This window comes from Aulonocara sp. 'chitande type north' Nkhata Bay, linkage group LG14 (genome assembly GCF_057382095.1).
Source record: "Aulonocara sp. 'chitande type north' Nkhata Bay isolate Kocher_YH1m ecotype deep benthic linkage group LG14, A_spYH_male_GT1.1, whole genome shotgun sequence".
Lineage (NCBI taxonomy): Eukaryota > Metazoa > Chordata > Actinopteri > Cichliformes > Cichlidae > Aulonocara > Aulonocara sp. 'chitande type north' Nkhata Bay.
In genome coordinates, this window is record NC_141357.1 from 40,750,425 (window position 1) to 40,761,515 (window position 11,091).

General features: G+C 47.1%; 1 protein-coding gene across 1 annotated transcript; it reads right to left on the reverse strand.

Moving 5' to 3' along the window:
• Nucleotides 1-302: 302 nt before the first annotated feature.
• Nucleotides 303-9,424, reverse strand: spint2 (serine peptidase inhibitor, Kunitz type, 2). Its single transcript, XM_086262633.1, has 9 exons — nt 8,666-9,424; nt 6,656-6,826; nt 4,895-5,008; nt 4,259-4,420; nt 4,092-4,148; nt 3,758-3,922; nt 3,631-3,675; nt 1,982-2,087; nt 303-1,863 (listed from the first exon to the last, which is right to left on the reverse strand). The coding sequence occupies exons 1-9, from the start codon at nt 9,093-9,095 to the stop codon at nt 1,776-1,778; spliced, it is 1,338 nt and encodes a 445-aa protein (XP_086118759.1). The 5' UTR covers nt 9,096-9,424; the 3' UTR covers nt 303-1,775.
• Between the last annotated feature and the right edge of the window lie 1,667 nt (nt 9,425-11,091).

Below are 11,091 nucleotides of genomic sequence, written 5' to 3' on the forward strand. Positions count from 1 at the left end.
CTCGTTTATATGACATTCATGAAATATTAGAACATGTTGTGGTGAAGTAAGATGCACGTATTGGAGTCCATCTTCTGCACATCAAGGAGAGTTCAAATTTTCAACGCACAGCTCTTTATTTTCCAGAGAATTCCAGGAAAAGAGGTGAATGGATGTTGGAGGTACATTTGGGACGCACCCCAGGTTTGTCCAACCCACTTCTTGGAGCAGGTCCCTCATCAGCTCTTATCAATTAATCACACAATCAATGAAATAATCAGATTATTTATTACATTGAGGATCAATAGAAAATGTGAAAGAGATTTTCAGAGTAAAATAAAAGTTTATTACGAGTTTTCTTAAACCCCAGTTTACAGCTAATAAAGATAAAACAGTATTAAAACAAACAAACAAACAAAAAAAAATCACCTTAATAGGCCCAGTGCAGTTTCCCCAGCAGGGGGAGCCATCAAGTCCCCAGGTGCATTGTGGGACACGTAGTGCGCTCAGTTTGACCTCAGGTTAGGGTCTGATCAATAATCTGAGTGAGCTAAAGTCCTCTAGCATCCAGCCGAAGGAGACGCTGCACTGAATGCTCTGATTAAACACCCCTGAGCTGATCACACACATGCTTATAGGTGTGAACCACAAAGGAGCTGCAGGTCCAGCAACACCTGCACCACATTCTTCTCTGAGCCCACCACTGGGCCAAAGGATATGCTGTAATTAGTTAGAAAATAGTACCGCCACAGACCTGCCCCTGAGATGATCAAAGACCCCCATCCATTTATTTAAGCGTGAGAAACAATTTTATTTTTAACACAAAACTGGAATGCTGAAAAAAAACTATTACTGATCAATGGAATCGATGACATCACGGATCATGATCAACAAACATCTATGTTTACACAGAGGAACACACCTGGCACACGAGGTTAAAGGGCTGCTCAGCAGAAAAAGAAACCCATCGGCGAGTTTCATGGATGGAGTCTGAAAACTGCCAAAAGCAGGAGTTTAATAAGCTGAAAGTCTTCATTAAACTTAGAGTCACTGCTGTGTACTACTCCCTCCACATAGAAGCTCAAACTGACTCCGCCCACACGATGCACACCTGAGTGACAGAACTTGCAGTCTGAGAATCAGATTCAGCTCCATTGGATGGTACCTGCGTGAGCTGGGAGGAGCATCTGTGAGGGGATTAGTACACACCAGAGCACAGATGGTCCACGCTCAACCAATCAGCTGCTTGCTGCTGTGATCACATCATCACCAAATGTTCTTTTTAAAGTGACTCCTCAGCACCTGCCAGGTGTGTCACTACACAGAGGTGATGTTCTGTTCAGTAATTATTGCCTTCTACAACATTTCTGATCAATTTCATGTTCAAATTAGAAAACTGTTTAGTTTCATCAGCTGTGAGGTACAGATCACCTGACCCGACTCGAGATTCACTTTGATTATTGGTTCAGATGTTTTGCTGGATGAGGGTAATCTAAAGCTTCACAGAGTGATTGATTATGTAAAAAAAGAAAACATAAACTAAAGCTCTTCATCAAATTTCTCACTAATGTGTTTGGTTAAATTAGAAGGACTGCTCCTTTAATATCAGGAAGTTAAAGCTCTGATCAGTGCAGATCGATACAGTGATTGATTACTCAGTAACAGACGCAGTGTAATTGTGCTGCAACACGAAGGAAAGGGGATGTTTTATTTAGCTGAGACCTTCAAGCGTCTCTGACAGCAGCATCACAACAAGCCCTGCCCCCACACTCAGCGACGCCTTCAGCCACGCCCCCTCAGGCCTTCTGATCCAGTTTGGGGCTCTCAGGGAGGGGGAGGGAGTCTACGGACGCCTGCTCATCTGGAAGCAGCTCCTCCTTATCGCTGAGAGACAGGAAACAGGAAGAGAAGCAGCGTCACTGAAACAGCTCCTGCACGTCAAATCTGCCACGCCACCCACCGACCAACCCCACCAGAGTTTAGACGGGCAGCCTTCTATTACCTGGAGGACCGGCGGCGGGAGAGGCGGTGCCGTCTCAGCGTGATGATGATGAGTGTGGCCAGCAGCAGGGCAGAGATGGCTGTCAGCGTGACGAAGAGGAAGAAGGCTGCAGGAGATGAAGATGAAACTCAGCGCTTTTATTGTGAAAGGTTCTCTGCAGAGCTGTGTTTATTTGTGCTGCGGAGCCCATGTTGGACATCAGCTGAAGCACAGCCCTGAAAACACACACACACAGGCAGACGCACACACACGCACAGGCAGACACACACGCAGACACACGCACACACGCAGACACACACACACACACACACGCACAGGCAGACACAAACACACACACACGCACAGGCAGACACAAACACACACGCAGACACAAACACACGCAGACACAAACACACACACGCAGACACAGAAACACACACGCACAGGCAGACACACACAGAAACACACGCGGACACACACAGAAACACACGCGGACACAAACACGCACACACGCAGACACAAACACGCACACACGCAGACACACACACACACACACACGCAGACACACACACACGCACAGGCAGACACAAACACACACGCAGACACAAACACACGCAGACACAAACACACGCAGACACAAACACACGCAGACACAAACACACACACGCAGACACAGAAACACACACGCACAGGCAGACACACACAGAAACACACGCGGACACACACGCACACACGCAGACACAAACACGCACACACGCAGACACAAACACACGCACACACGCAGACACAAACACACACACACGCAGACACAAACACACGCACACACGCAGACACAAACACACGCACACACGCAGACACAAACACACACACACGCAGACACACACACACACACACGCAGACACACACACACACACACGCAGACAAACACACACACGCAGACACAAACACACACACACGCAGACACACACACACGCACAGGCAGACACAAACACACACGCAGACACAAACACACGCAGACACAAACACACACACGCAGACACAGAAACACACGCACAGGCAGACACACACAGAAACACACGCGGACACACACAGAAACACACGCGGACACACACGCACACACGCAGACACAAACACGCACACACGCAGACACAAACACACACACACGCAGACACGCACGCAGACACACACACACGCACGCAGACACGCACGCAGACACACACACACGCAGACACACACGCAGACACACACACACGCAGACACACACACGCACAGGCAGACACACACACGCACAGGCAGACACACACACGCACACACACGCACAGGCAGACACACACACACACGCACAGGCAGACACACAGGCAGACACACGCACAGGCAGACACACACGCACACACGCACAGGCAGACACACACGCACAGGCAGACACACACGCACAGGCAGACACAGGCAGACACACACAGAAACACACGCAGACACACACGCACAGGCAGACACACACACACACACGCACAGGCAGACACGCACGCACAGGCAGACGCACAGGCAGACACACGCACAGGCAGACACAGGCAGACACACACAGAAACACACGCAGACACACACGCACAGGCAGACACACACGCACAGGCAGACACACACACACGCACACACACTGGCAGACACACACTCACCTGCGGTCCAGTGGTTTTGGACTTTATCATGAAAGTCAAGCCGACCTGAAAGAGAAGCAGAGGTCAGAGGTCAGAGTTCACCGTGACGAGGGCCACTTTAAGATGGATGTAGGCGGTGTCTCTTTACCTCCACTGCAGCTACTCATGCACTCATCCTCGCTGCCATACCGGTTGTAATTGCCACGGCAACCGCCATATATGAAGGGCCGGCAGGAGGCGGAGTCTAGATCGTAGTAGAACATTGTGAAGGCGGCACGGCAGGGCCCGGAGTCCGGCTTCTCTGTGCACATCCCTGTAACACACACGGGCGCAATCACACTCTCCTCCAGCTGCCGCCTACATTACCCACATTGCAACTGCACCGTGCCAGCAGCAGTCCCCATATCAACCTAATCATGTGTGCTCTAGCTCCACCCACAGTCAGGTGACATGCTGCAGCAAGGGTGCGTTTCATTTCTTACCCTTGTTGTCTGAGGAGTCCTCATCTGCGGATTTCTTAGAGGATGGAAGGACGGACACTGCAGAAGACAAACACGTCAGCGAACGCTCTTCCACCTGCCCGACAGGTCAGGATCTTGGATCTCTCACCTGTGCAGGTACCCTCAGCTGATGTGCATGTGTCTCTCACCTGTGCAGGTCTGCATGCAGCTCTCTCTGGTTGGGTAGTTGTTCTTGTTTCCTCCGCAGCCTCCGTACGTGAACATCTCACAGTTTCCTGTCTCTCGGTTGTAGTACCAGTGCCTCAGCGATGCTCTGCAGGGACCCGTTTCAGGCTTCGCCTCGCAGTACTCTGATTGGACAACACCACACAGGTGTCACTTATATGGAGAGGCAGGTAAAAGTTTCATATTTGTGAAAGAGTAAAAGGATATCATATCATTTCCCTCGGCAGTTACCTCTGCAGGAGGGAGAAAGAAAGGCGGTTAGTCACTTCCTGTTTTCGGACCTGAGTTTTACTTCCTGTTCCTACCTGTCTACTTGTATACCTGTGTTTTACTTTTTGTCTAAAATTAAATTTAAAGGCAATTTTTTTTATTTTTCATAAAACTGTGACAAAAACTTCCTGTTCACAGCCATACTGCAGCACTGTTTGAACCTGGTTGTCCTGCAGGTGGCAGCACTGCATCTTCCTCTAGAAGAAGTACTTTTCAAAGGTAACTTGAGTGGGACTGCTAGTAGTACTGGAGTACTGCAGTAGTGACAGGTGTTATAAATGATCAGTGTTATTGATCAGTGATTGGTTGGTGAGTCGGGGTGGCGTTACCAGATTTGTCAAAGTCAGCAGATTCTGGATCAGATTCAACCAGAACATTTGGAGCCATCCGAGGAGCTTTAACAGGAGGAGGAGCAGGAGTGGACTCATCAGGGAGAACTGGGCCTGGAAAAACACACACAGTTTACTTTGACCAGGTGCAGCACCTAAATGAAGAATGCCCGTCCTTCCAGTTGAACACTCAACCAATCGGGGGCATGAATGCTGTCATGTGGGTTTACAGTGCTGCTTTTGTAAACTCATCAGCTGAGTACAGGTAAGCCAAAGCTGTCCTTTTAAAGGAAAGCTGATGGTGAGAGGACACACTCCACTGATCGTCCAGCAGGTTGTATACAGGCGCTGTGGAGAGCATCCTCACACAGAACATGACATCGTGGTTTGGGAACAGCTGTGTGAAGGACCAAAAAGCTCTCCAGAGAGTGATCCGTACAGCAGAACGCTGCTGCAGGATTGCTCTCCCCCCGCTTCAGGACACCTACACCAGGAGATGCCGGACTAGAGCAGCGCAGATACTGAAGGACCCGTCCCATCCTGGCAACAAACTGTTCCAACTTCTGCAATCTGGTAGAAGGTTCCGCATCTTCCGGGCAAGGACAGAGAGACTCAAGAGGAGCTTCTATCCCCAAGCCATCCGTGCCCTAAACACACACACCCGCCCTCTCACATCATCTATAATTGACTGAGACAGGACTCTCTTCCAGACACTAAACCAAGGAACAATGTACATTTCAATTCCTTTAATTTTAAATATGTTTATATTGTCTATCCTGTAAAATAGTCAGATGTCTATTCATATTAATGTACAGAATTCACCTGCTTGCTGCTACTACTGCACATTCACCCAATGTATATACTATATGTGTGTGTGTATATAATGTTTTTCCTCTACACCCCCCCCACCCCCCAATTTTTTTGCACATGTCGAGGAGCGTGTCAGGCTACATTTCACTGTGTGTTATACCTGTATAACTATGCATGTGACAAATAAAGAACCTTGAACCTTGAACCAGGTTGAAGTAAACCAGGTGTTCTCTGGTTTACCTGGAACAAAAACGTTAAACTGATCCAGTTCTGGTTCACTCAGGTACAAACACCAGACCACCTTAAACAAACCAGCTGTTAGTCCCGCCCCTTTTACATTCTTTAGATCAGATTTTAATGTTTTTACTGCGTGAGTAAACACACCTTTGATACTGTGTGTGTGTCCTCTGTGATCATGGTGCCTTTAAGCAGTGTCGTAATAATCTGAAAATCGAGTGTCTGACAGGAAAAGTCACCTGATCTGATTGTCCAATCAAATCATCTCAGATGGGAGAAGATGCGAGCCGCTCAGCTGCTGTTGTTTGATTCAGAAACACGGAGGACAAAAATGATTTTAATGAAGGAAATTTAAGAAAGGACAAAGATTTGTGCTGTGAACTTTGACCCCACAGCTGTCACAGCCAGAGCCCCCCCACAGTCGGTTTAATAATGACCCTCACAGTCTGTGTGCTCGATCAGTCAAACGTTGGTTACTGATTATCAAACACGTCATTAGTCTGTGACTTTAAAGGAGTGGTTTCATATCCGATCTGTAACGTGTGCCGTGGATCTGTGTTTTAATGACGCTCGCGTGTGTCGTTTTGTTTTTTTTCAACCTGCAGGTGAAATCCGCCTGCGCGCCTCATCCCCACACAGTCAACGATGAATTTATATTCCCCGTGTACTTAAATAGGCACTGTTCCTTTAAACAAACATAAACAGGAAGTTTACCTGTGACCCCGGAACAGGTGGCCTCACACTCCTCCTGAGACTCAAAGTGGTTTCTGTTGGCCTCGCAGCCGCCGTACACGAAGCCGCTGCAGTTCCCGCTCGTCACGTTGTAGAAGAAGCGTGGGAAGGCAGCGCGACACGGGCCCACCTTCATCGGCAAGCGACAGCGAACTGAGAGAGACAACAGAGACACCGTCAATAACAGCACTGATAATCTTTCGGCGCTCTCTGATTGGCTGAGTTCAAACCCTGTCAGTTTCCTGTAATTTTCAAAGTGCTCTTGAGCAACAGCTCTCCAGCTTCCTGAAGGAGTGCGTTTGTTTGTTGACCTCTGACCTCAGGCTTCTGATGCAAAGATGAGCCAGTTTTGTCTCTGCTCATAACAGACACCTGAGCAAAGAACCAGTTTTAAACTGTCTTTAGGCTCTTTGTCACGGTCATCATAGCGCACTAAAATAAAAATAAGAACTAGATGTTTGGAAAAAGAAAGAACACTAACAAAGTTAGTGGTCGTGGAAACTAAACGAATGAGACGTTTTTAACACTTATTAGTTTGGTAAATATACCTTCCCTGACGAGGCTCAGACTCTGGAGTCACATGTTTTTTCAAACGCCCTCCTCACAGTAAGAACTTAAAAAGTGTAAAACTAACACTCAAAGTATCATCTACTAATGACGATCATCTAGTGTCCACTGAAGCCTCATCAGACAGGTCTCAGTGAAGGACGGCTGTCAGGAAGTCATTCCACATGAGGGGACACAGGAGAAAAGACTGAGGTCTGAAAATGACACGAGAACTGGACTGAAGAGGACCAGGTGTGACGGAGCGATGGATCCACATCAGTATGTATGAGGAGATCCCACACTGAGAGTCTGCAGCCATCTGTGAGCCACGGTGGAGGCGCTGCCATGGCTTCAGCTGACCTTCCAACCAAAATACAAAGAAAGGAGTGTTGACGTATCAGGTAACACCAATGAGTTAATCCAGAAAACCAGGTGCATTATGGGTGTGCCAGCAAAATAAACTGGACAGTAGATGGACTCAAAAACCCAAACCTCATGAAAATCTCAGGTGTTTAAATCACCTTCAAACAAACAGGTGAGGGCTCCGCCTCCTCTCAGGTGAAGCAGCCCGACCGGTCCAACCTCTCGGAGAACAAACAGCCTGTAAAAATACCTGCACAGGTGGATTCCAGGTAGGGCATGGTGTCACATTTACAAGGAAACAAATGAGAGCAGATCATTAACTCTCAGAGGTGCTCGACCCGAGAGAGGCTGCCGGGGGCTCCCATGATGCACTGCGGGTTTCTTCTTCACTCACCTTGTGCTCATAAAGCTCTCTGTTTCAGGTAATCACTGAGCAGCTGAAAGCCTCATCCGTCAGGTTAGACTAAAAAGGTCAAAGGTCAGTTTCTCTGTGACATCAATTTCACTTGTTTTTATCATTATTATAATAATGACCACAGCGTCCACGCTCTCAGGTTCAGTCCATGTTTGGCGCTTCCTGTTGACATTAGTGTGAATATGTCTCTGATCAACCAGAGCGTGAAGCGTCACAAAGAGGCCACAGGTCACGGGTTTGTGTCTGCAGTTCACCTGTGCAGGTAACAATGCAGCAGAGCAGGATGGGCAGCATTGCTCAACAACAATGAGGCACCAAATGCGCCGCCCACAGCGACTCCCTTTTCACAGATTCACACGCCAACTCTGTTATTGATCAGGAAGTATGAGCTCAGTATTCTCAAAGGTTTCAGTGAATGAGGTCATTACTGAGTCAGCTCTGACTCCGCCTTCTTTTGTTTCTTTTATTTTGAAAGTCTTCAGCACGAAGCAGGAAATCAATAATAATAATAATAATAACGACCAATAATCAAGTTAAACTGATCAGGTTTCTCCCTGCAGACTGATCAATGAGCCATCTATCGATTAGGTAAAGGATCAGTTATGTTCAGCCTGATCTGTCAGCTCCATTACGGCTCTGCCTGTCGATCAATAATCAAAGCTTCTTACTGTTGTTAGACTCCCAGCGCTGCACCTGCGGCATGTTGTTCTCCTCCTGGCCGCCCTCCTGCGCATCTCCGTCGGCCTTTTCCGCCACGAGCTTACGGTAAACCTCAAACTGGCTACTGGGACGAAGTGCGCAGGCGTCGTGGCCGTCCCCACAGCCCACCAGCTTGCAGTGGGTCGGTCCGTCCGTCGGAAACCCGATCACAGCCAGGTCGCAGTCCGGGAGCGCGCAGCACATCGCCCGACAACTCTTGGGATCGAGCTCCATCACATTGCTCAGCAGCCGCGCTCCGCCAGCCTCGAAATCCGGGACCTGTTTGGGGTCGGTGGTCTGGTTCCAACTGCAGTCCATAGCCAGACCCGAAGCCAGCACGAGCCCGAGCGCGAGCAGCTTCAGCGGGATCAGCGGGATGGTCGCGCCCCCAGTCATCATCAACAATCAATACAAAGCTCCAATAATCAGGAAACAGCGCAGCGAGCCTCCGGCCACACGGTCACTTCCGTGTTCTTGGCTCTGTCGCACTTACATTTACCTACGACAGGTGCGGCAAGCGAGGCCTCGCCCACACCCAGACGTCACTCACACTCAGACACACACACTCACACATACAGAGTTCTGCTGAACGGTGAAAACCTCAAAGGTTCAAATAAAACTCGTTTTGTTTTACTGATGACGATGAATCTTCGGCACAGAGCGGGAGAACAGAGTTTGAATTACAGTCAATCATTTGGTGTCTGAGCGCGCTCAATGCTGCTGTTGGTCTCTAAGGTGACGGCTGCACATTACAGCTGTTTCCATGGAAACATGAACACCTCCTGTCCCACATCCTGATGAAGGAGACCTGATATCAGATCAGAGGGCATTAATGTGATTGGCTGAACAGGTGTGTTCACTGTTTGCAGCAGAGTGACACTCAGCAGGAAAGCAGAATCAGCACATGTTCACATGACCACATGACCACACGCACTCTGAGCTGCTGGGCTGCACATAAAAGAATTAGAGGAAATGGCTGATTTCAAACTCTGAGCTCGACACATGACTCGGCTCCTCTGCTTCCTTCTGAGGGCCTCTGGATGTCTGGAGTCTTGATCTCGTCCATACCTGCTTCATGCCCTGGAGGACGGGGCTGTGGCCCCCCCACACCCTCTAGCAGATCATTACATGAAGGAACCTTTTAAAAAAACAAGCGCGTCCATGCTCACAGGTGTACACACGGGTGATCACACCCACAAACTACACCCTTTTTGGCTCCTACCTCAAAGCACACTGTGTTCTGTTGATCTTATGTGCTGCACAATAATGTTTAATATTTAGTATTTACTGTCATATTCCCATATATCATCGCGATGATGTTGATTGTGTTGCTCTTTTTTTTTTCTTCAGCTTGTTTTCTCTTTTTTCTTTTTTTTGTTATTCTCTTTTTATTAAACAACCTATATAAACACAAATAATCCAAAATAAACATATAATCAAGAACAGACGTAAATAATAAAATAAATAAATAAATAAAAATAAGAAAAACAGACGGGTGTACCCTCTAGTGTGTATGTACTCGCACACACATATTCACTCACACACCCATATTCTTAAGCATACATACACATACCTACTTACATATGTGTTCACTTGTAGTCTCATACATACTAACATATACATATAAACACATAACGATTCAGAAATGTGGCATATATAGTTACAGAGATTCAAACAAGATCGGGTCTCCTTAACCGGATGTAGTGTTTCCATTTACCCCAAATTTCACTAAATATATCAAACTGGAGTCTTTTAATGAAGGTAATTCTTTCCATTTTAAACATCCCATGTACAGTCTCATGCCAATCACCCAGTGATGGAATTTTCACACTAAGCCATTTCTTGGTAATAATTTTACGGGCAGCCAAACTCAGGATACCATACAACTGCTTAGACATTTTATCTACATTTACTGAGTATAAATATCCAAACAAAAGTTCGTCCCAATTAAAGGGAAGCTGCATACCAAAAATAATCTGCAACTCAGAGTGGATCAATACCCAAAAAATGTTGATCCTTGGGCAAGACCAGAACAGATGAAAATGTTTTACTCCTTGGGCCCCACAATTTCTCCAGCAATTAGAGTGATTAAAATAATGTTTACTTTGTGCAGGGGTAATAAAAAACCTACAGATACTCTTCCAACCGTAACATCTCCATGTATTAGAACTAGAAATTCTCCACTGAAAAGCGCACTGCTCATACCAAATGTTATCTGATATTGCTATATTTGTTTCATTTTCCCATTTTTTTTTGATGTAGGTAGTATTCCACTTCTTAACCTCTTGTATACCCTTGTACAATCTTGAAATCACCTTAAGGCCTGTGTCAGCCTGATAAGCCTTGACAAATATACTCAGAACAGGTAAAGAAAAAAGATCTGTTCTCTTAGGTA